General features: G+C 47.2%; 8 protein-coding genes across 12 annotated transcripts; 3 read left to right on the top strand and 5 right to left on the bottom strand.

Moving 5' to 3' along the window:
* Positions 1-126: 126 nt before the first annotated feature.
* On the bottom strand, positions 127-2,110 carry LOC6617859 (protein disulfide-isomerase A5). Its single transcript, XM_002042131.2, has 3 exons — positions 1,289-2,110; positions 628-1,239; positions 127-564 (listed from the first exon to the last, which is right to left on the bottom strand). The coding sequence occupies exons 1-3, from the start codon at positions 1,944-1,946 to the stop codon at positions 302-304; spliced, it is 1,533 nt and encodes a 510-aa protein (XP_002042167.1). The 5' UTR covers positions 1,947-2,110; the 3' UTR covers positions 127-301.
* A 405-nt stretch (positions 2,111-2,515) lies between these two features.
* LOC6617860 (coatomer subunit beta') lies at positions 2,516-5,995 on the top strand. The gene is made up of 4 exons (XM_002042132.2): positions 2,516-2,980; positions 3,104-3,723; positions 3,787-4,369; positions 4,599-5,995. Exons 1-4 carry the CDS (start codon positions 2,626-2,628, stop codon positions 5,783-5,785), a joined length of 2,745 nt encoding a protein of 914 aa, XP_002042168.1. The 5' UTR covers positions 2,516-2,625; the 3' UTR covers positions 5,786-5,995.
* A 536-nt stretch (positions 5,996-6,531) lies between these two features.
* Positions 6,532-9,582, top strand: LOC6617861 (interferon-inducible double-stranded RNA-dependent protein kinase activator A homolog). 4 transcript variants are annotated; one of them, XM_032727755.1, is made up of 5 exons: positions 6,532-6,682; positions 6,791-7,556; positions 7,619-7,904; positions 8,527-8,664; positions 8,886-9,582. In XM_032727755.1, the coding sequence occupies exons 2-5, from the start codon at positions 6,835-6,837 to the stop codon at positions 9,129-9,131; spliced, it is 1,392 nt and encodes a 463-aa protein (XP_032583646.1). In that variant the 5' UTR covers positions 6,532-6,682; positions 6,791-6,834; the 3' UTR covers positions 9,132-9,582. The 4 variants fall into 4 exon arrangements, with proteins under 4 accessions (XP_032583646.1, XP_032583648.1, XP_002042169.1 ...); XM_002042133.2 differs by having other exon boundaries at positions 6,533-6,682; positions 8,883-9,582; XM_032727757.1 differs by lacking the exon at positions 8,527-8,664.
* Positions 9,583-9,776: 194 nt separating this feature from the next.
* Positions 9,777-11,247, bottom strand: LOC6617862 (inhibitor of growth protein 5). 2 transcript variants are annotated; one of them, XM_032727759.1, is made up of 5 exons: positions 11,112-11,247; positions 10,692-11,048; positions 10,423-10,625; positions 10,034-10,192; positions 9,777-9,970 (listed from the first exon to the last, which is right to left on the bottom strand). In XM_032727759.1, exons 1-5 carry the CDS (start codon positions 11,146-11,148, stop codon positions 9,869-9,871), a joined length of 858 nt encoding a protein of 285 aa, XP_032583650.1. In that variant the 5' UTR covers positions 11,149-11,247; the 3' UTR covers positions 9,777-9,868. The 2 variants fall into 2 exon arrangements, with proteins under 2 accessions (XP_032583650.1, XP_002042170.1); XM_002042134.2 differs by having other exon boundaries at positions 10,465-10,625; positions 11,112-11,246.
* Positions 11,248-11,562: 315 nt separating this feature from the next.
* LOC6617863 (general transcription factor 3C polypeptide 1) lies at positions 11,563-18,001 on the top strand. The gene is made up of 7 exons (XM_002042135.2): positions 11,563-11,647; positions 11,704-12,256; positions 12,311-13,046; positions 13,107-14,126; positions 14,185-15,186; positions 15,246-16,612; positions 16,678-18,001. The coding sequence occupies exons 1-7, from the start codon at positions 11,563-11,565 to the stop codon at positions 17,633-17,635; spliced, it is 5,721 nt and encodes a 1,906-aa protein (XP_002042171.1). The 3' UTR covers positions 17,636-18,001.
* Positions 18,002-18,167: 166 nt separating this feature from the next.
* LOC6617864 (60S ribosomal protein L24) lies at positions 18,168-19,017 on the bottom strand. Its single transcript, XM_002042136.2, has 3 exons — positions 18,923-19,017; positions 18,732-18,807; positions 18,168-18,666 (listed from the first exon to the last, which is right to left on the bottom strand). The coding sequence occupies exons 1-3, from the start codon at positions 18,925-18,927 to the stop codon at positions 18,280-18,282; spliced, it is 468 nt and encodes a 155-aa protein (XP_002042172.1). The 5' UTR covers positions 18,928-19,017; the 3' UTR covers positions 18,168-18,279.
* Positions 19,018-19,225: 208 nt separating this feature from the next.
* On the bottom strand, positions 19,226-20,086 carry LOC6617865 (probable steroid-binding protein 3). The gene has a single exon (XM_002042137.2). It carries the CDS (start codon positions 19,975-19,977, stop codon positions 19,435-19,437), a length of 543 nt encoding a protein of 180 aa, XP_002042173.1. The 5' UTR covers positions 19,978-20,086; the 3' UTR covers positions 19,226-19,434.
* Positions 20,087-20,228: 142 nt separating this feature from the next.
* On the bottom strand, positions 20,229-22,470 carry LOC6617866 (dynein intermediate chain 3, ciliary). The gene is made up of 2 exons (XM_002042138.2): positions 20,714-22,470; positions 20,229-20,649 (listed from the first exon to the last, which is right to left on the bottom strand). The coding sequence occupies exons 1-2, from the start codon at positions 22,259-22,261 to the stop codon at positions 20,314-20,316; spliced, it is 1,884 nt and encodes a 627-aa protein (XP_002042174.1). The 5' UTR covers positions 22,262-22,470; the 3' UTR covers positions 20,229-20,313.
* Positions 22,471-22,651: the final 181 nt, after the last annotated feature.

Genomic DNA, 22,651 nt, shown 5'->3' on the forward strand with positions numbered 1-22,651 from the left:
ATCAAATTGACTTAAATACGAGGATTACACTAATCTGATATGGTATTTCAAATACTAGTTTATAACTTCAATTATATTTTATTATTTCAGTAGAGGCATAACCGCAGTGTAAATGAAATTATACTATTAGTTTTAACATAATTTATTAGTATGCTATATAGTTACAAAATGCGCATACATTCTATAAAATATTGGATAGTCTAGACGACATTCAAGTTGAACGAATACAGTTTATGGTAATACAAGAAGTGAGATTGCAAAGTGGTGAGGGAGAAGCATCGTTATACTTGGCAACAGCGTATCACAGCTCTGTGCGGTCCGCTGAGGTAGGCGGGTTGTTCATATAGGCGATAAAGTCCTTGCTGGTGCGTCCGCCATTATAATCCAGCTTGGTTTTGAGGTAAGAGAAGTACAGAATGGTGGGATATCCGCGTACATTGTACTTTGCGCAGAGGGTGGCAAGCTTTGTGCAGTCGATGGCGACAAACGCTATCCGAGGGTCATCCTGTAAGGCCGTGGCAGCCGCTGTGAACTCCGGTTTTGTGTGCTTACAGTGTCCACACCCTGAAGATGATTAGTTTTTAAAAAAGCTTTAAATATGTTTAACAATCAAGCGGCAAAACTTACAGGGTGCATAGAACATGACCAGCGCATGCTTTTTCCTCTTCAGTGTAGAAGTGAAGTTGTCGTCATCCAGAAATAGAACTTCCTTGCTGTCCTCCTCCTCCTCCCAACTCTTCTCGGGCGGCGGAGGCGGTGGGGGCTCCTTGGGATCTCTCATAAATTCAACAATTTTCGATGCTTCGCGTACATTTACTTCAAACTTAAAGAGGCCATTCGAGAAAAACTTAACAGTTGGATAGCCCTTGACTTTATATTTCTCTGCGATTGACGGCTCCTTCGTTGCATCCAACGCGGCCAAAAGGCCGGGAATCTTTTTCTGCTTCATCTCCAGAGCGGCCTTTTCGTATTCCGGCTTCATGCGCTTACAGTGTCCGCACCAGGGTGCATAGAACATGACCAGGGCGGACTTCTCGTCCTTCAGAGCGGGCTCAAAACCCTGCGAGGTTAGATGGACAATCTCCGAGTTGGTATCCGCCGACCATTCGGGTTCCTTGGGCTTTGGCGTTGGCTTGGCATTTGGGTTGAGCATAAAAGAAACCAAAGCGTCCTTATTGTTCTCTCCTTCGTATGTAAAGCGCAGCTTGCCATTTTCAAAGTAAATCAGGGTGGGAAAACCTGAAAAGGTATTGTTTAATTTAAATCTACGTGAAAATGGTTAACTTACCAGTTATGTTGAACATTTTGCGTATAGGAGCGTTCTCCTGTCGCTCTACATTCATTGCCGCCAGAATATAACCGCCCTTAGTTTTCAGTTCCGTGGACGCTTTTCCGTAGTCCGGCTTCATTTTCTTGCAAAATCCGCACCAGGGAACATAGAACATGACAAGCATAGGCCGGATGTCCTTGCGTAAATGCTTTGTGAAGGAAGCGGCGTCGCTGAAGTGCAGGACATCCTTGCCGTCTGGATCCTCCTCCCAGGGCAGATCGCCGGAGGGATCACGCATGAAAGTGATCATGGAGCTGACGCTCAGCTGCCGGTCGTAGTCCTTGTGAAAGTCGCCATCCTTGTAGTGTTTAATGGCGTAGGGGTCCGGCGATACTTTCAGCTTCTTGCACAGTTTCTTGCGATTCTGCTGCCCGCAATCCAGCAGCAACATTGTCCCGGTTCCCCGTATCGCCTCCGCCGCCTCACGGAATATCTTTAGCTCGGCAGCAGCGGACTTCGCACTGGTCACGTATAGCGCGAGGACATTGTTCTTGGTGCGCAGCAGCTTCTTGAAGTCCTTATACTCTGCGATGTCATCCTGCACAGCCGAGGATTTCGTTTTTGCGGCAACAAGTGCCACCAGCAGAAGAAAAACAAACTGACCGGTGATCCACATTAGGCGGCTTGAACTTTACACCTACAGGTAACAGTTGACTTAACTGAAGCTATATTAGTTAGTGCGCTCTGGATAATTGCATGTTTAACACAACATTAGCGTCATTCTTATTTTACAAAACGAAAAACCGCAAGTAGAAGACGTGGACTAGTTGAGAAACCTATCGATAGGCAACTTTGAAGGAGATGGTAATAACAGCTTGGATCAAAGTGCCGGCTTTTCGAAAAAAACCTGCACCATCACCAGCCAGTGCTGACGCTTAGCAAGCCTAGCGGCCAAATAACATAAATTTAATATTTATGGATTAACACTAAATATAAATATATTGGAAAATAATTGAAAAGCCATATGTACTAAAAACACTTAATCCTAAAATTTCCTATAATAAAATATTAATGACGAACAGCTCTTCTTATGTCAGGAACAGCTGTTGATTTATTAATAATTTAATTGGATGTTTAATTTTATGTACTTAAAAATAGCCATATCCGAAGACCTTGCGACTATCGATACGCCGATTAGCAGCGCCTGTACGTGGCAGGCGACAACCCTATGCCAGCTCTGACACATTAACGAGCCGAAGAAGAAGAGCAGCGGAGGCAGCAAAAGAGTTTTTCTGGTCTCGCCGCAATTAATTAGTGTTTTCGCAGACAGCCGTAGTTGGCCCAAACCGTGGAAGATGCCTCTGAAACTAGACATCAAGCGTCGCCTAACGTCGCGCTCGGATCGGGTCAAGTGCGTCGATCTCCATCCGGCGGAGCCGTGGATGTTGTGCGCCCTGTACAATGGCCACGTACACATCATGAACTATGAGAACCAGCAAATGGTTAAGGACTTCGAGGTCTGCGACGTGCCTGTGCGCTCCGCCCGTTTCGTGGCACGCAAAAACTGGATCCTCACAGGCTCGGATGACATGCAGATCCGTGTGTTCAACTACAACACCCTGGAGAAGGTGCACTCGTTCGAGGCGCACTCGGACTATCTGCGCTGCATCGCGGTGCATCCCACACAGCCGTTGGTGCTGACCAGCAGTGGTAAGTGGATGGCGGAGTGGTGTGACTCTCATTTCGTCACCCAATTCGTGTGTTTACCTAGTGCACCAGCTGGGAAGTATGCTTTGGTTTCGTGTCTTATTCCTGTTACCTCTTTTTTTATAGACGACATGCTCATCAAGCTTTGGAATTGGGAGAAGATGTGGGCCTGCCAGCGTGTCTTCGAGGGCCACACCCACTACGTCATGCAGATCGTGTTTAACCCGAAGGACAACAACACCTTTGCCTCCGCCTCGCTGGATCGCACTGTTAAGGTGTGGCAGCTGGGTTCTAATTTCGCCAACTTTACGCTGGAAGGACATGAGAAGGGTGTCAATTGTGTGGATTATTACCATGGTGGCGATAAGCCATACTTGATTTCCGGTGCTGACGATCGCTTGGTCAAAATCTGGGATTACCAAAACAAAACCTGTGTGCAGACTTTGGAGGGGCATGCTCAGAATATCTCCGCAGTCTGTTTCCACCCGGAATTGCCGATCGTGTTGACTGGCTCAGAGGATGGCACCGTCCGCATTTGGCACTCTGGCACTTATCGCCTCGAGACCTGCCTTAACTACGGATTCGAGCGGGTGTGGACCATCTCCAGCATGCGCGGCACCAACAACGTGGCGCTGGGCTACGACGAGGGTTCTATCATCATTAAGGTGGGCCGCGAGGAACCAGCAATGTCTATGGACGTCGTGGGAGGCAAGATCATTTGGGCTAAGCACTCCGAAATGCAGCAGGTTAGTTAAACAATAAGCATATCCTTTCAACTTTATTTCTTACTCCGTTCTTTTCCTTTAAAGGTCAATCTAAAAACTATTGCTGATGGCACAGAGATTAAGGATGGTGAACGCTTGCCCGTGGCCGCCAAGGATATGGGCGCCTGCGAGATCTACCCGCAGACCATTGCTCACAATCCCAACGGTCGTTTCGTCGTGGTATGCGGCGATGGCGAGTACATTATCTACACATCGATGGCCCTGAGAAATAAGGCTTTCGGGTCCGCGCAAGAATTTGTGTGGGCCCTCGAGAGCAACGAGTACGCCATCAGGGAGAACAACGGCACCGTTCGACTGTTTCGCAACTTCAAGGAGCGCAAGAGTTTTACTCCAGAGTACGGAGCCGAGAGCATATACGGTGGCTACTATTTCGGTGTAAAAACCTCCTCCGGATTGGCTTTCTATGACTGGGAGACGTTGCAACTGGTGAGGCGCATCGAGGTGCAGCCAAAGAATGTGTTCTGGAACGAAAGTGGCAGTCTGGTCTGCTTGGCCACAGATGACTCCTACTTTGTCCTGGGGGTGGACACTGCCCAGGTTGCCAATGCCGTAGAGACCAAGGAGGGACTGGAGGATGATGGTGTGGAGAGCGCCTTCAATGTGCTGGGTAAGTTGAATAAATATTGATACCAATTATCTAATATCTTATCATTAGAATACGTGTCTCAAACACGATTTCTAAAATGAGATTCCGCTTTCAATTTTTCAATATAGCGTACAATTGTTTACTCTGTATTTCACCATGAGAGCAAAGTATTTTAAATTTAAATTAAAAAAATATTTCCATTTATCACATAATAAGTATAATTGTATTTTATTATTCATTTGTGTTGCAGGCGAGGTCTCGGAGTGCGTCAAAACAGGTCTGTGGGTGGGAGACTGCTTCATCTATACCAACTCGGTGAACCGCATCAACTACTACGTGGGCGGCGAGATTGTGACAGTATCCCACTTAGACCGCACAATGTATCTGCTGGGCTACGTGCCCAAGGACAATCGTATTTACCTCGGCGATAAGGAGTTGAACGTGATCAGTTTCTGTCTGCAGCTGTCCGTGCTGGAGTACCAGACGGCGGTTATGCGAAGAGACTTTGAGCGCGCAGACGTTGTGCTACCAACCATTCCCAAGGAGCACCGCACTCGGGTGGCACATTTTCTGGAGAAACAGGGCTTTAAGTCGCAGGCCCTGCAAGTTTCTACCGATGCCGACCATAAGTTTGACTTGGCCTTACAGATCGGGGATTTGGAAATCGCTTTAAAGCTGGCCCGTGAGTCGGAGAACTCCCAGAAGTGGTCACAGCTGGCAGATGTAGCGTCTAGCAAGAACAACATGGCTCTGGTTAAGGAGTGCATGCAGAAAGCAAACGACTTCAGCGGTCTTTTGCTGCTCTCAACCGCTTCCGGCGATGCAGAGCTGCTCGATGTGGTGGGTGCGGCTGGCTCGGCCCAGGGACGTCACAATCTAGCCTTCCTCTCGGCTTTCCTGCGTTCGGACGTGGATCGATGCTTGGAGATTCTCATTGAGACAAATCGCTTGCCAGAGGCAGCGTTCTTTGCCCGCACCTACCTGCCCAGCCAGATGTCAAGGATCGTAGAGCTTTGGCGCGAGAAGCTTGGCAAGGTCAACGAAAAGGCGGGCCAGTCGCTGGCCGATCCGGCACAGTATACAAATCTCTTCCCTGGCCTGGGCGATGCGCTGCGGGTGGAGCAGCATTTGCAGGAGGAGCGAGCTCGCAAGGCGCCGGCACGCCTCGCTGCCCATCTTCCACTGAATAGCGAACGTCATCCTCTGCAAGAACTTTTTGCCGCCGAGCAGGCTGGCGCCGGCCAGCAGTTGGAGGAGAAGGTGAAGCCAGCTTACGTTCCCGCTCAAGCTGCTGTTTCCAGCAGCCAGGTGGCCCAGCCTACATCCGCTGCGGATGACGACGACGACCTGGACTTGGAAATAGATGGAATCACGTTGGATGATAACATTGATACGACAGATGTGAACCTCGATGACGATTTTCTAAGCGACGATTAGGACGGGAGATCACAGCCAGATCTAGAATACCATTTAAACTATCGTTTACTGCTACGGGAGTCCCACATTTCGTGCATTTCGAGCCACAGAATTCCGCGCATGCATTCACATTTGATTTGATTGAATGTTGTTTAAATATATATCTATTAATAATATGTACAACAGTAATGGAGCAAACACTGCAATAAATACTTATACAACAATTTCAAATAGGGCGCTCATTTCAAGGATATCGATTGCATTCTAATATTTTATCGATACAACATTTAAACAACCTCACAATCAGTTAGAAGTACGTTTTTTTTTCATGATCTGTAATGATGGACTAAAAATTTTTTGTATTTTTATTTAGTTAAATTAGTATTCATGATCCATTTTATTATATATTTGTGTCGTCGCTCGAGTGGAGTTGCCTTCAACTGCTACTACCCTTGGATCCCAAAGGAAAGGAAAGACTCTTCCTGGCAGTAGTAGCTTGCTCGTTTTATTCTATGATTGTTCTTTAAGTATAAAGTATCTTAATCTTATCTTACCGCAGTTTGCCCTCCAAACTCTCGATCAACAATTGACGCTAAGATTTTCGCGCCTGGCGATGGCGTCCATTAGTGTGCCCGCACACATTTATCCACCAAATCCTATCACTATCAGGAAATACTAACTACGCCTATCAAACCAATTGTTCTTTACCTGTTACATACTATTCAACCTATTTACTCTACGAATGGTGGTGTAATAAGTAGGCAATTCGAAAAAAGTCTGGCAACCACAACTATAACTAACATACATACATCGTGTGTGCGTCTGGATTTTGCTGTATTTTTTATTTAAGAATGAATTATTAACTAACCATTAATAAATTATTATTAAATAAAAAACAGTTAAAACCGCAATTCAAGCGTGAGTATTTCCCGAATTTGGGCGAGTGTGTAAGCTAAACTTTTCACCCGCTATTCGTCGGTGATGTATCGATTTTTCAAACAACTATTACCCCGAAATTTCAAACAGATACACACCGAATCCTCCCGAAAACCGTGCAGAACAAGAACACCATGGAACAGGAGAACTTCCACGCCTCCAGCTTGTCGCAGCAGCTACAGAACCTTCACATCCAGCAGCATGCGCTGCCCAATCCTGTCCAGACGGGATTTGCTCCACGGCGGCACTATGATAACCTTGGTGGCCTCGGCAATGGCAATGCCGTCAGTGGTAGTCCGGTAAAGGGTGCTCCGCTGGGACAGCGCCATGTGAAGCTCAAGAAGGAGAAGGTACCCGCCCAGGTTTCGCAGCTGTCTCAGCCAGGTCAGCTGCAGCTGTCGGATGTTGGTGATACCGCCTTGGCTGGCGGATCGGGCTTACAAGGTGGATTCGGCCTTATGGGCGGAATATTGCCCAGCGACGAGGCCTTAAAGTTCGTCAGCGAGACGGACGCCAATGGACTGGCCATGAAGACGCCCGTCAGCATTCTGCAAGAGCTGCTAAGCCGACGGGGAATCACTCCCGGATATGAACTTGTCCAGATCGAGGGCGCCATACACGAGCCGACCTTCCGGTTTCGCGTGTCCTTTAAGGACAAGGATACGCCCTTTACGGCCATGGGTGCAGGACGCTCGAAGAAGGAGGCCAAGCATGCGGCGGCCCGTGCGCTCATCGACAAGCTGATCGGCGCGCAGCTGCCGGAATCGCCTAGCAGCTCCGCTGGTCCGTCGGTGACTGGGCTCACGGTCGCCGGAAGCGGAGAAGATGGCAATGCGAATGCCACGGGCGGAGGAGAGTAAGTTGCTCTATTGATGTCTAATTCTAAGTTATCCAAATCATTGTTTTATGTGCTTGCAGTGCCGGCGAGAAGACAGTAGGTAATCCGATAGGCTGGCTTCAGGAGATGTGCATGCAACGGCGATGGCCACCACCGTCGTATGAAACGGAAACGGAAGTGGGTCTGCCCCACGAGCGGCTCTTTACTATCGCTTGTTCGATACTCAACTACCGCGAAATGGGCAAGGGCAAGAGCAAGAAGATAGCCAAGCGCTTGGCCGCCCACCGCATGTGGGTGCGGCTGCAAGAGACGCCCATCGATTCGGGCAAAATCAGCGACAGCATCTGCGGCGAGTTGGAGGGCGAAGTGAGTATCATCCAAGACACCGATCGTTACGTGCAAGTCTCTAAAGATTTTGAGTTTATCAAGATCTAACCCAGAAGCAATTTATTAATATTCTTTGTGCAATTATTATGCATGCGCAGTCCCAGATTCATTTTGAATGGTTGCGGACTCTCTAGTTTATATAATAGTAAAAATTGTTTTAAAAAATATATATCATTGTTGGTTAATGGTAAATTTTATTTACTACGTTTGTCCTTTATCCATCCTTAAAAGTAGTGTTGTAAATATCCCTGTAATCTTTTTAAAGATTTATCTAGCTGAAGTTCTAATACTAAAGCATCCCTTTTATACTGTGATGTCCGATATTTATTATTGTCCTTGTTTTTATAGCTAGTAGTTTTGACATAATTATACAAATATTTAACAAAATGCTTAAACCTTATTTATATTTCTGGTTTTATTTATGGTTATTTTGGCTTATTTCATATTTCATTTAACTTTTACTTGGCATGGTGATTGTTTTAAAGAACGAATCAGTAAAGCACCTTTTCCACACCTAAGTGATATGTTTCAACTCACCATTGGCGTGTGTGCGAAATGCAATGGAGAAAAGAAACCAACAACTTTGCGCTCTTATTTACAGCCCCGCAGTAGTGAAAATTATTATGGTGAATTGAAAGATATCTCTGTGCCGACACTGACCACGCAGCACAGTAACAAAGTATCTCAGTTCCATAAGACCCTCAAAAATTCAACGGGCAAAAAACTGCTTAAGTTACAGGTAAATTTCAATCCAATAAAGCTCTTTAATTAAAAACGATCAAAAACATATATCTATCATTCGAACGTGATTTCCAAAGTAAATTTTTGGCTTTCCCCTCACATTCCTTAAACATTTTCACTATCATAATAAAAGTGATGTTGCTTAAAAGTTCAAATTATGTTTATCTAAAGTTTAATTTGACTCTGCTAATTCGACTCCATTTGTATTGTTTTCAGAAGACTTGCTTGAAGAACAACAAAATCGATTACATCAAGCTGCTGGGCGAAATCGCCACGGAGAACCAGTTCGAGGTGACCTACGTGGACATAGAGGAGAAGACCTTCTCTGGCCAGTTCCAGTGCCTGGTTCAGCTGTCCACGCTGCCCGTTGGCGTTTGCCACGGCAGCGGAGCAACAGCCGCCGATGCCCAGCGGCATGCCGCCCAGAATGCCCTCGAGTACTTGAAGATCATGACCAAGAAGTAGGGGGTGCAGCCAACAGCATAGCAAAATCTGAACGCACACCACGACCACGAGTATTTGATGAGAGCGATTACCTAGCGGATACGGGATAACAAACGCCACCAGTCGTCTAATTGCTTTTCTTTCCAGTGTTTGGCTCAATCCAGTGGCGTTGTTATATATATTTCGTTTCTTTTCCACCGATTCCTTTGATTAGGCAGTTGTATTTGTTAACTATATATGTAAATGTTCATATATGTACTACACCTACCAATGGTATGTACGCTTGCATATACAGACAAGTGTGTAATCTATATTGGAATCTTCTAGTCGCTTTCAAATTCTGAAAAACGTAAAACGGCATATAAAAACCGGATTAATCCAATGAATCTAGCTAACTAGGTTAAGGTAGACTGCGTGTTGGTTTGCGGAGGTAAAAAGGCTTATGAATATAATCGGTATTTGGTAATCGCTACTTTTGCAGTTTTCTTTCACTTAAACGGGGAGATGTCTTTATTTTCTTTTTCTTGGGCTGAAAAACTTTGTAAACTTCAAATTAAAGGGCATGGATAACTGGAATTTATCAATCAACTTGCGAAATATTCTGTGAAAACGATATCTTTTATGATAAGGAATTATTTAACTACAAATTAGTTAGGACAAATATAATACTGATTATTATATTAGCCGTGGCTTTATTTAAATAGGTAATTTTGTGCTTAATCTAGAGTAGTATTCTAAGTTATCATAAAGGATTGCATCTATTTCTTCTTTCGGTCCTGCGTACACTTGGGGCAGAACCACTTTCCCTTTGGCTTTGTGGTGAGGCCAACACACGCGAAGTGAAACCACTCAATGGGGCACTAAAATGGTTGAGTGAAAACATATACAACTGACCACAGATTACATAAAAATCGGATACTCACGTCGGGATTGTCGCAGCCAATCATCTCTCCATAGGACACCTGGTGGCATAGGCAATATGTGGGCTCATTGGGGTCGACGGGCATGTCCATAACGTCGCTGGGATGAGTGGCGGCCGTGTGGCAAGATTCCTTCTCAGAGTCATCAACCTCGACGGTTTTCTAAATGGATATGTTAGCAAAATGCGTAAGAATGGGGTTTCGACTACAGTAGAGGCATGCAGGTACATAAGTGAAAATGCAAACGATATGGAAGACAATGGATAATGCAGGATTTCTATGGGAATAATCTACAAAAGTAAAGAGTATTTCATTTAGGGCCAACTAAAACTGGGAAATAGTAAACAAACGAAAGTTCTAAGAATGTATATGTGAGAATGTGGATGGTTTACCTTTTGAGCGCCCCCCTTGCGAGTTTCTTTTTCTTGATTTACCTTAGACTTTTTCTTTTTGCTACCTTGCCCGGCATTGCTGCTCGAATTGACACTGGAATTGGCGTTAGATTGGTTGTTGCCGCGCCCAGTTTCCTCATCCGAGGATGCGGATTTTTTCTTTTTGCCCGTCGTCTTGCTGTCCTTGGTTTTTTTGCGACCTTCTGTGCAAATGGAAACAAAGGAAGGGATCAGCTTAGCGAAGAATAGATATTTTGGAACAGTCTTACTCTTGGCCACCACTTCTTCGGATTTGGCACGCGTAGATGAGGCCTTCTCCTGGATCTCGCCCTCGAAGCGAGCCAAATCGTTGTCCAGTCGCCGGATCTGCTTGTCCACCAGTTCGTAGGTCTGAATGGCCAGCTGCACCTTGTCGTCGCTGTACTCCTTGGCCTTTCCGAACAGCGCCTTGATGTCCTCTTGGCGCTCCCTCCTCTCATCATCGCTCATGGCCCCGTTTTCGCCCAGCTTGCGCATAAAGTCCTTGGCATGGCTATCGATGCTTTTCATCGCTGTTTGTGCTCGATCGTCCAGTTTTCGCATCAGCTTAAAATTTCTCTCCAGCTCCGTTGGCAGACTTTCCAATCCTGTTCGTAAATCGTGAAAAATACATATTTTCGAGTGATTTCCATACTTAATTATCTTCTTACCGTCCAAATAGGTCTCTAGGTATATAGCCGAAGACATTTTCGGTGTCAAATATCGGACTTAACAAAGAATATGGAGTGTGTAAGCAAAATTCCAGCGTCTGTTTACGATAGCAACAGCTGTATTGTTGTACATGGGCTATTTAGAAATGACAACTCGCTTTTTAAAGTTATCGATAACTTTACAGTGGTTAAACACATAACCCAAAACAATTGGGCAGAGCTTTTAATAATAAATTATAAGAAAAAAATAAAATATTTACATTAAGTAGGTTTCGGATCCATTTGTGGTAGTTATTTGATAAAACTGTGATAAACTTTTTTTTAACGACTGCACATCAGCTGTTTTTGAGCGTGGTTACAACTTTATGATGGTTGGCAACTCTACCTCTAGTATACTCACAATCAAAATCACACTAATTTGTTTTGATAGCTCATAATTAAGTTTTGAAGAATGAGCGCCAGTTCCGGAGGATCCTGGATTAATGCCATCTACGATGAGGTAGCCCTCGAGGGTCTGGAGGGAGTGACATTGCCCTGTAAGTGATTTCGATGCCCTCCACTTCAAGCCCAAGTTATTTGCTTATGATTTTAGATCTCTGGGATCTGCTGGCCAGGCGACTGGAGTTTTTCCCCTCTCCGCTGCCTGACCGCATTCGGGAACAGACGTGGACCTTGCTGCTACGCACGCCGCCTAACAAGATCGAGTTCTTTGAACTGCCGGTGGAAAGACCACTAATGCCCTACTATGATCGCCTCAACGACATCGACGAACAGCTGGGATTGCCCGTGGTGCCCGAGCAGTGTCCGTACATGTTGTTCCCGGCCGCCTATGTGCAAGAGGGCGACATCAAGGGTAACTGCAACGACTTTAAGACACGTAAGCTGATCCCTTTCAGCGATCTGCATTCTCTTAATGCCGCTCAAGCCACGGATCAGTGGGCAGGCAGGCTCGTAGTGGTGGCCTCCCAAGAGCTGCGGGAGACAGCACTCACGCCCGAAAGCCTCCTGATGCCCAAGAATCTGCCACTGCCCAACTACATCTTCCTGGAGGCCATCGGACGGTCTCGGTACAGCGGACACACCACCGCAGGCCCTTGGTCGCTTATAAACTACAGCAAGGACACAGGGATTCTCTTCTATATAAAGTGAGTTTTATGAACTACACTTATATTTAATATTTAAAATTACATTCTTTACAGAAACAAGTTAATAAATCTGCAGCTGATTATTGCCCAGAACTATAACGAAATTAACAAGGGACGCATCTTGGTCTCTTCGCTGCTGATGCTACCGCGCTTTTACCGCATCTACAAGAACCACTCTCAGGAAAATCTTGAAAAACTATACTTGGGGATAATGCGGACGCCAAGCCGCCAAGTACCCGTCACCGAAATAACCGATCTTCTAGGCCGTCCTACCAATTTTAAGACAAAGAAACTCCTAGTGACCCACTCCTTTCGTAAGTTCTTCGAGACTAAGCAAGTTGAAAGGCCCGTTGCGCCACTGACTAAGTCGGGAAAGCAGTCCAAAGCAACCACACGCAAGGTGACAGTGATACAGCTGCGCAATCCGAATATGCAACTGAAGGACCTGTACAAGAACGACGACAGCGAGGAGAATCAGGTATCAGAGTTCTTGGATCTGGGCCACTGCTTTCTTGATATGCCTCCGGAGGAGGAAGTTTTTCGCGCAGTGGCGAGATTCGGCAAACGTGGTCTAAATAGCAACGAGTTGTGCCACTACACGGGCATCAACGCCACCTACATGCGACACTTTGTGAAGCGAGTGAAAAAGCACGGTCTGGTCAAAGAGTACTCGGAGCAGGTGGGAAAGAGCCGGCAGTTCCGCTTTGTGGCCGTAGGACATTTGGGAGACCTTTCAAAAGAAGACGAGATCAAGAAAAAGGCACTGGAAATTAGGTGTAAGGATGAGCCCGTAAGTATATATATATAGTAGAAAAAGCGTTTATTCTAATATATCTGTATCCCTATATAGAATATTACCGAAAGCACTGATGTCCTGCTGAAGGACTTGCCCGAAATCGTGACGAATGCCCGACCCATAGCGTTCAAAATTAAGAAGACCAGAGCGGCCAATCAGACACAGCGCCAAATTAATCGCCAGAAAATGATCGTGCGCCAGATCGACCAGAATTGTTTGGTGTCCCTGCCCCGCGTATTAAGATCCCTCCAGGAAACGGAGCGGCAGGCCGGCTTCAAGGACAGCCTATGTCGCCGCTCGTTGATGCGCCTGCTGCGTCCCATGGTTGAGGAAAATGTTATAAACGTGTTCGAGATCACACTGCACTACAATCAGCGGGTTCGGGTCTACCGTTTCGCCACGCATCCAAAGATCGGGCTTGACCACGCGGTCATGAATCGCGAGATTGTCAAGCTAAAGAGTAACTTCCACTTGATCACCGAGGAGCGCATGAAGCGGCCATCTCAGATGGCACCCAAGGAGCGCAAGGAGGTACTCGCTCGTCGAAAACTGGCGCCAGAGCGTTCAAGTGCGGTGTTCAAGACGCAGGCACCCAAACTTCTTTTAGCTAGGACACTGCACGAGTTTCTCTTCTATTTGCACCACGAGCTGTCGCCGGAACAGAAGCCCCTGTCCATGACCGCCGAGCTTGTGCAGCAGTGGCAGAAGTCAGAACCGGCACTGCAGCCGCGCCAGTTTTTCGACGAGTGGCAGGCGGATGAAACAAACGTTCAGCCCTACACTGAGGATATAGGCTGGCGCACATTTATTCCGCCACTGCCGCGCTACGTGGACAAACCATCTGGCTGGCTTTACTTCATGGATGCCATGGACCGAATGCCGCTCTCGCTCTTTATGCGCATTTGCCGCATTGAACGCGAAGCCAGCGACGATTTGCGTCTACAGCTTCAGCATCCCATCCGTCAGCACTATCTACTTTCCCAGCTGAAGCTGGAGACCATTGTGCCACGACTGAAACTGCAGCAGCTTTATGTGGGCACTCTGCGACTGCTCAACAATATGGGTCTGATCCAGGTGGGCAACACTATTTTTCCTGTGCTTAAGTCCACTTATTAGAATCATTCGTATTTAGGTGAGCGAGCAGAAGTTAGGTCGTGACTCCCTGCACCGCTGGGTGTTCCTGAATCAGCGAACAAGCTTGCTGGACACGACTTCCAGCACTGAGCACAACTATATGCAAGTGAGCGCCGATCGCTCGTATACGAAGCTTAACTTTGAGTTCTCCAGCGTGGAGCAACTGGGCAACTATTGGGCCAAGTTGCAGCACATCTGCATTTACACGAAACTGGGATACCGCAAATCGTTGAGCACGCAGAGAATTCTGCCGGCGCGTTTGAAGGTCCTAGTCTTCCAGCCAACGGTGGAGTTCGATCAGGCCGTTGAGCTTGACAATGGGACAGTTCCTGGTGATCACCTGGGTGCCGCTGGTCTGAGCTCCAATTTGTTTGCCCACCAGTTCCGCCACTGGTCGTGGGTGCAGCGTCAGAATGGTGGTAAGTCGAATGCAGCAAGGGAAAAGGCCAAGAGGACAGTCCGGAAGCGGGCAGTAATTACGCGCCTGAAGATTGGACCCCGACTAGCGGTGCGCAAGGCACGCGAGCTATCTACCGGCAAAACTTTAAAGAAGTCATCCGGCCCTCGAGACGATATTGATCGGGATGCCCTGCGGAATATGCGAACATTGCGCGTCAAATGGGCGCCAGAGGAGGATCGTTTGCTCAAGATGGGCCGGGCAGTCTACATGTTCATTGATGCACCCACAATGACCTTGGCCTTGTGCGACTTGGCCGTCGTCTGTCGGGATTTGATTCGCCGCTGGCTGGGCATCTGCAACAAGACAACTCAGGCCTGCGTTCGCCGCGTTCAGTTTATGGTGAAGATGAAGCGTGACATACCGGACGTTCCCAGCTGGATCTACGCTATGCAAACGCAGCCACAGTTCAACACGGTGTACAACGAACGATTTCTCAGCCAGCTGAAGCGGGACTATCCCAACAAGACTGATTTTCAAAACGCTCTAATGACTCACTTTGCTCTCATGATGGCCAAACTGCAGCGTATGATAGCGAAATCTGTAAGTTAAATAGAAGTAACACATGTTGTTCATGCACTTATATCTTTCTTTACATACAGCAAGGTTCAGTTAGTCGCCAGTTTTTGCTGCCCGACTCCTTGGACGCCTTCGGTAGCCAACTACGCGAGTGTCGATCGGCGCACGAGGAGCTGCAACTGCTCTTCCAGGACCCCGCTTCGGAGACGGATCTTCAAGTGGCCGTAGCTCATGGCGTGTTGCATAGCAACATATGCTGTGCCAAGGACAAGACGCTGCTGAACCTGCAGACTTTCGAGATCTACAAGCACTTCTCCGAGGAAGTGCTCAACTCAGCATTCAACAAAGCGCGCGCAGATTCTTTGCTAGTAGCGGTGAAGCGGCGAAACATTCAGTCGGCGGCCAGCCGACAAATCTCCGGACCGGGCCACTTGCTGAGCTCAAAGTACAAGTACCGCTTGATCTACACCAAGCTGACACACTTCCTCTACGACTGCTTCTTTGCTTTGGACCAGAAGTTGCGAGCAGACCAGGAGCAGCAGCTATCCTCGCCGCATTTTGGCCAACTACTGGTGATGGGCGAGTGGTTGTCGGAAAACAGGCTGAGTCTTTCACTTCAGCTGCCCGCGAATATCCTGACAGTGGACACAACCACCGTGGGCAGGCAGAGTGGTTGCCACTCGGATCGAATTTTGGATCATTACAGCTGCATCTTCGACAATGCGCCGCAAACCGAGTACTCAAAGCGGTTGGAGGGCGAGTGCAGTGGACGCCAGGCGTCGCGTGTGCGCTTCCATCCGGCCAACCTGAGCTTTCGCCTGCCGACCAGTGCTTACAACCAGCTTTCCAAGCTGCAGTTGCGTGCTATGCACTTCTTCTGTGCGTTAGATGCCTTGGGCGAGGCCATCACCTTAAGTCAGTCGCGTTTGGAGCAATTCGATTGTCCCTTCACAAATTGCATTATGCGCAGTGGCAACTATTTGAACGCCGTCGAGCGGATCGCACACGAGCAGCGACCCATTCTCCGGCAACTCGTGGCCGATGCCTTGCCATCGCAGCAGTTCGTGCTGGAATCGCATCCAGCGGGCACACCCCTCACAGTGACCAACGCGAATCTCTTGCCTTTTGCCCAGCAACTGGAGGCGTTTTGGCGGGAAAAGCAACAAGCAATGGAGCTGAAGGACTTGGGTAAGACGCTAGCGGAACGAACCCAGCACAAGCTCACTGACTGGCGTTCCATTTGTGCCGAGCTGCTTGATGACGAGCCACATGCATGGGAGACGGAACGCGTTCAGGAGTACGAACCCGCTCTCAACAAGGAAGAGCGTGCCCGAGCGCAGGATGTGTTTGTTGTTCATTTGCCCACCATTGGAATGAAGGTTGTGGAGCAGCCAGAAGGCAAACAAACAATAGACAGCCTGCGTACTTCAGTGCTCGAAAAGGTCCTTAAGTATGTCTTAACTATAAACTTTTCCGGCTTGTTATCACTAACCACTTCTTTTGGCTTACACACAGAACTACCTATTGGCAATACACGGAGAACAGCTTTGAAAGCCTTCGTCCGAAGCTACAGGAGAGTGGATATGACGATCGTGTCATCAGCCACATGGAGGACATACTGTACCACATTGAGAAGCATACACTCGGTGTGAAGGGCCAGGATTTGCGTAGGATATTTCCCCTGGGAGATTTCCTGTTGGAAACACTGCATCTACTGGCTGACCACAATCTCATCAAGCGAGTGGGCATTGTTAGTGTCATGTACGTTCATAAAAACCACATCCGCAATTGGGTAGTGCACACGTTCCACATAAAGAGATTGGAGCGGGAAAAAGTGCAGCCCATAGTGGCGGCGGCACCTGGAACACTCCTAGCCGTCGTTGGTCACAAGCGCAAGCTGGATGCTCAGGAGTCGACTAGCTCCGTTCCAGAAAAGCGGGTGAAACTTATGGAGCAACTGAGCACGGAGAGTGAGAGCGACGAGCCGAGCGGATCTGCTCCCAAGCGGCCAAAGAGGATTACACGAAAGGAACCCTCCCTCGAAGTGGCCAATGCCACGCTGGAAGCTTCACGGGATGCGATTGCCATGCGACCGCAGCCTTGGATACGCGTGAATGCATCCCTCAATCGACGCGTCCTCGATCGTTGGATGGGCGCCGTTCTCAGCGAGTGCATCGCTCGCGTCGGCTGCACCGTGCACAGTTTGTTTCTGAGGTTCCTCCACTTGGTGCCGGTGGACGTCATGTTCCTGCTGGAGCTTCTGCACGATCTGGGTTGCATACAACTCATGGAGATGCGACCGCACAAAGTGCATGTCGAATCACTGCTGGATGATGAGCATGAAGACGGCGATGAGCAGCCAGTCACGGAGCTCTACGATCCCATGCAGACCTATGTTCAAGTGCATGGCAATGCAATAGGCAGGCTCACCAACTTTATCGGCCTAAAAAAGTACAGCACTGAGTTTATTTAGGATTCTGCAGATGTTTACCTTGTTAGTAGTTAAGGAGCACTAATTCAATGACTTTTCTTAGATTGTATGATCAAATTTCAATGATTTCGTTTTATCTCTGATTACCTTCTCAGATTGTTAGTTTTTTTTTCGTTTATTGTTGTTTAAGTAAGTTTATCCTGTCCAACCTATTCATTTTGCATACTTTTTTAAACGTTGATAAATAAATGTAAGTTAACTAACTGATAGTAAAGCTACTGTGGTTTAATCTGCAATTGTAGGGCAACTGCAAAGATTTTTATGCGATCTTTATACTCTCAATCTGACGTCGGATATTCAATTGGTTATATATTCCGGATAATAATAAAAGTCTAGGCTTAAATCGCAGCTATGGTATTGCCTTTAAATAAATATGACAATTTAAAACTCCGTCATCTGGTCTAAACTGATGGTTAAAGTTAAGTTGATGATTCATGACGTACACAATATAATATTCCTTTTTTGTGTAGCTTCCACACTGTAAGCCAAGCTTGATAGAAAGAACACGCGAAAGTTTTTTTTTGTCACCACGAATTCGCATTCGCGGCGTTTGTTTAATTTTCAATTCACGAGTGGTTCCTTAAATCCTGGACTAACTTTAGCACATCACTACCGGCGACAGGTGTTTACCGCTTGCCTCCGACGCGGGGAGCAGCCTTCTGCGTGACCTTGGCGGCCTTCTGCTTGGGAGCCGACTTCTTGGCGGGAGCGGGGGCAGCAGCCTTCTTGGCGGCCTTGACGGCACGCTTCTGCTCCTTGGCCACCTTGATGGCCTGGTCGCGCTGCGCCTTGCGCACCTCCGGCTTCATGTTACGCTTGGCCAGGATCTCGGCCAGCGAGGCGCCGACGATGGCACGCTGGAACTTCTGGGTGCGGCGGGTGCGCTTCTTGGAGGCCTCCTCCTCGATTCCCTTGCGGTGCTTCCGGCGGTACAGCACGGTCCACGTAACCTTGCGGGGATTGCGCTTCATCAGGTAGGAGCGCTCGCACTTCTTGTCCAGGAAGGTGAACGACTGAAAGCGTAATCAAAGTTCATTAGCCATCCTATAACGCTAGAGCATCTTCGCCGGAAACTCACCTTGCCATCGATCTTGACCATGGTCTTGCCATGACCGGGGTAGATTTTGTACCCGCTGAATGCGCACAAGCCAATTCTGTAAATACAAACACTCTCATTAGCAGGGGCACTGTTTACTAATGTCGAAATGGGGTTAGACAATGCCGAATACCACAATTAACCGAGCATTTCAACGCTTTTCATTAACGTACTTCATCTTGCTGGCGTAGAAACACGAAAAGAAAAGAAAACGGAAGTGGAAACGAAAAGCAGAGCCAAATTAGTGTGGCTGCCACGGGCAGACGAAAAGACTTAAAAAATACCACCACGTGCCGAAGGCGTGCTGTTAACTGCGCGCTGTTAGGCGCACAGAATTAAAAAAATAAAAAAAATAATAAGGGTATTCTTTTTGTATTCTTATATGTTGTGTGTTATAAAATACACACAATACAATAAAAAATTCAAATTAATTCAATGCAAAACCCTCAAAACCTTCAAATAAAAAGAAAAAAAAATTGAGTTGTAAAATTCTGTGCAATTTTTCTGTACTTTTTATCTTTTTCTAATTTTATATACGTTTTCCTCAATTTTGGAATGGACAAATTAAAATTTTAAAAGTCATTTACAATGGAAGCTACTCTTATTGGGTCGATGGGCGCATAATTTGAAACGAAACTCATATTTAGTTCACCAGTTGATCCGCTTGCTGCAGCTCCAAATCCTCCTAGTCGGTGTCATTTACTTGTAGTTTCTCCTTGAGTTTTCCAACAAATGGGTACTTCTGCTTGTACTGCTGTTCCCACTCCCGCAATGTGTTCATTTGGTTGCTTGAGAGGTCGCTCAAATCATCAAAATCCTCGCTGTCATTTAAGTACTCCGGTGAATTGATCAAAATTCTCGAAATATCCCGACCGGCATAGTTTGGATTAACGCCATTTCGTCCGTAATAGTGAACGGATCGCGAGACATCGTAGATATTAAAAATGATAGCCACCAGGATGCGACCGTCCGCCCGTGTGCCGTCATATTTCCGAAGTTCCCGAACCGTAAAGTCCTGCCGCAATGGCGGAAGATCCACTTCCTGATCATTATCATCACTGAAGTGTGGTTCCTCGCCGCTCAGACGACGCACAAGAAACCCCAACTTGTAGAACAGGACACACGATATGATCAAAAGGGGGACATTGATGGGTGCTTCCCTAACGGAATTGTAGAATCTGCAGTACCAGCTGGTGGGGTGTTCCATGCCCTTGGAGCTGTCAGTCATCCTGGTGCTCCCAATTTCAGAGTCTGGATGAATAAAGTGAAAAAATTGTATGTAAACTCCCCTGACGAATGCCTTGTGCTGGCTGCCCTTTGTTTATTGACTGAAGTATTTAGTTAGGCCTTCTTTTTCTAAAAATTTAAGTACACACCAATAAATCAGGGGATTCGATACCGATGGCGGATACGTACTAGCCCTTTTGAGATACCTTAAACCTTGTGGAACATCCATATCGATTATATTACACTCCTTAATAATAGTATAGCTATTGCTTTATTGAAATGCATAAATGGGTATACAATGCTGTAAGAAAATGCTGGTCAAGGTATAACAGGGAAATCAAGGGATAGGCTGATGCATCTCGAATACAGTGCGCTCCATGGCGAAAGTGCGCTTGGAACGCTGTATGGCGATATTTTCCATGGCTTCGTTGAAGTCCAGAAGGGCCTTGCTGAATTCCGAGTCGCTCTCGATCATCCTGAGGAAAATGGTCGCCTCGTCCTCAACCTTCGGCTCCATCTCCTTTTTGGCCTGACCCTTCTTCTTCTTGGCCTCCAGCTTTTCCCTAGACTTGCGTTCCTCCTCCAAGAAGATGGTGGTCAGGCGCTTCTTCAACTTGATCTCCTCCTCGCGAGCCTCCAGAAGTTTGCAGCGCTGTATCTCCCGTTCAAACATCTGAACTTTCAGGAAATACATTAGAAAACATTGGGATTTGAAAGAGATGGTAATCACCACTCACCGACATCATGAGAGACTTCTCCTTGATGGTGGCACTTCGCATACCCTCCTCCAAGCGGAGCATCAGGCAATCGCCGTTGGCCAGGCTCACGGTTAGCATTGTTCCATCCGGCTTGAACACCAGATGGGTGACGGCGTACTTGTATTTTATGGTGAGAATCGGTCGGGTGTGGGACATCAGCAGGTCCCAAAACTCCAAATTGCCCTTGTCGTCACCGATGCAGAACAGCGAGCAGCGTCCCGTGCTCCAGGCACCGCTCAGCACCTGGTTTTTCCGGCGGAAGTAGAAGGTACTGGGGCAGTTCTTCACCTCCTCCGACCAGATCCGCACCCGCCAATCACCCACCACCAAGAAATTCTTTACAAAGAACGGATTACGCATTACGCAGCGAATGGGACCGGCAAAAAGTTGATAGGCAGCAACGATAGTATCCTGCGGATTGGTGCCCTTGCGATTGCCCACGAACAAGTAACCCATATCGGTGCAGAATATGAAGCGCACTGGGATGGTGTACTCGAACTCGAGGAAAGTTACCCCATGTGCATCCTGGCGATTTTGAACTGTCTGGGGATCCGGTTCGGCCAGCACCTCATGCACCGGCATGAGAAGATCCCGGGTATCCCAATACTTGATGGACCCATCCAGCGACCCTGAGTAAAACTCCGTGTTGAGCTTCGAGTGCACCCAGCAGATGGCCGTGGTGGCCTCGCGATGACACGCCTCCAGAGGGCACATGCTCTTGGGACCACCCTGGTTCTCGGTTAGCCAGAAGCCCACCTGACCCTCCTGGAGTCCACCCACCATGTAGCTCTCATCGCGCATGCACACCTTTGCGACCCGCACGACTCTACTGGAATCGTAGTGGGCAACCGGTCGGGTGGCATCATCCAAGTTCCAAATGTAGAATGCATGCGGATTATCGTTGCCGAAATCGGGAAGCGTGTTCAACTGCTTTGTGTAGTCCGGTGTCAGGCTCATTCGATTGGAAAAGAACAGGAGAAACTGATTGGGATCATTGTTAAGCCATTCGCACGTCATCAGCTTTCGCGATGGTATCCACAGATCATGAAAGACATGGGTACCCCTGGCAGCGATCTTCATGCTGATGCCACGGCCCAAATCCTCTGGTAGATCCACAAAGAAGTCCTCGTAGATGTTGACTGCATTGTTGGCCGAACTGATGTCCATTGCGTCGTGCATCAATTGGCTCACCTCGATGCCCCAGGAGTCATCGCGCTCGACCTTTTTGCGATAACGCATTGTGGACTCCTCGTCCATCATGTTGACCTCCTTGACGTTCCAGCCGCCTTCGTAGTGATTCAAGCCATGGGAATCCAGGGTCACGTTGTGTGTTAAGACCGAAGATGCTGCATACTGTTCGCTCAGCTGCGTACGTTCGTTAATCGGATTGCGCAGTATGTATTTGAGGCGCAGCCGTCCACTCGGCTGCACACTGAGGATCATCTCATTGCGGTCCGTGAAGAGGCACTGCCTCCCGAACCGGCGACGCTCCCGCGAGAGGATGAACTGATTGCCCAAGGTTCCCATTGCAATGATTTAACAGCTATCAAATATATATAAGTTTTGTTTATATCACAGATATCACAAGAATTGGGGAGATATGCGAAAATCCCTCAGTGCTACTTTTCGGAATGATTGTAGGTATTAGGTTTTAAAAACCGTCACTGGATAAAAAACAAAGTAATTTTAACGTGTTTCCTTCTTGAATAAATCTATGAAATTTAATGAAACCGTGCGTAGAGATATACTTTTATATCTGACTCATTACTCATGGAAAACGTGTTTTTTAAAGCTTTTTTTCTAAAAATTATTATGAAATATAGTCTACAATATAGGACTTAAATTTATTAGTTACATAACTACTATTATGAAATATAGTCTAGAATGTAAGACTTAAATTTATTAGTTATTTATTAT

Source organism: Drosophila sechellia, chromosome 2L (assembly GCF_004382195.2).
Source record: "Drosophila sechellia strain sech25 chromosome 2L, ASM438219v1, whole genome shotgun sequence".
Classification (NCBI taxonomy): Eukaryota; Metazoa; Arthropoda; class Insecta; order Diptera; family Drosophilidae; genus Drosophila; species Drosophila sechellia.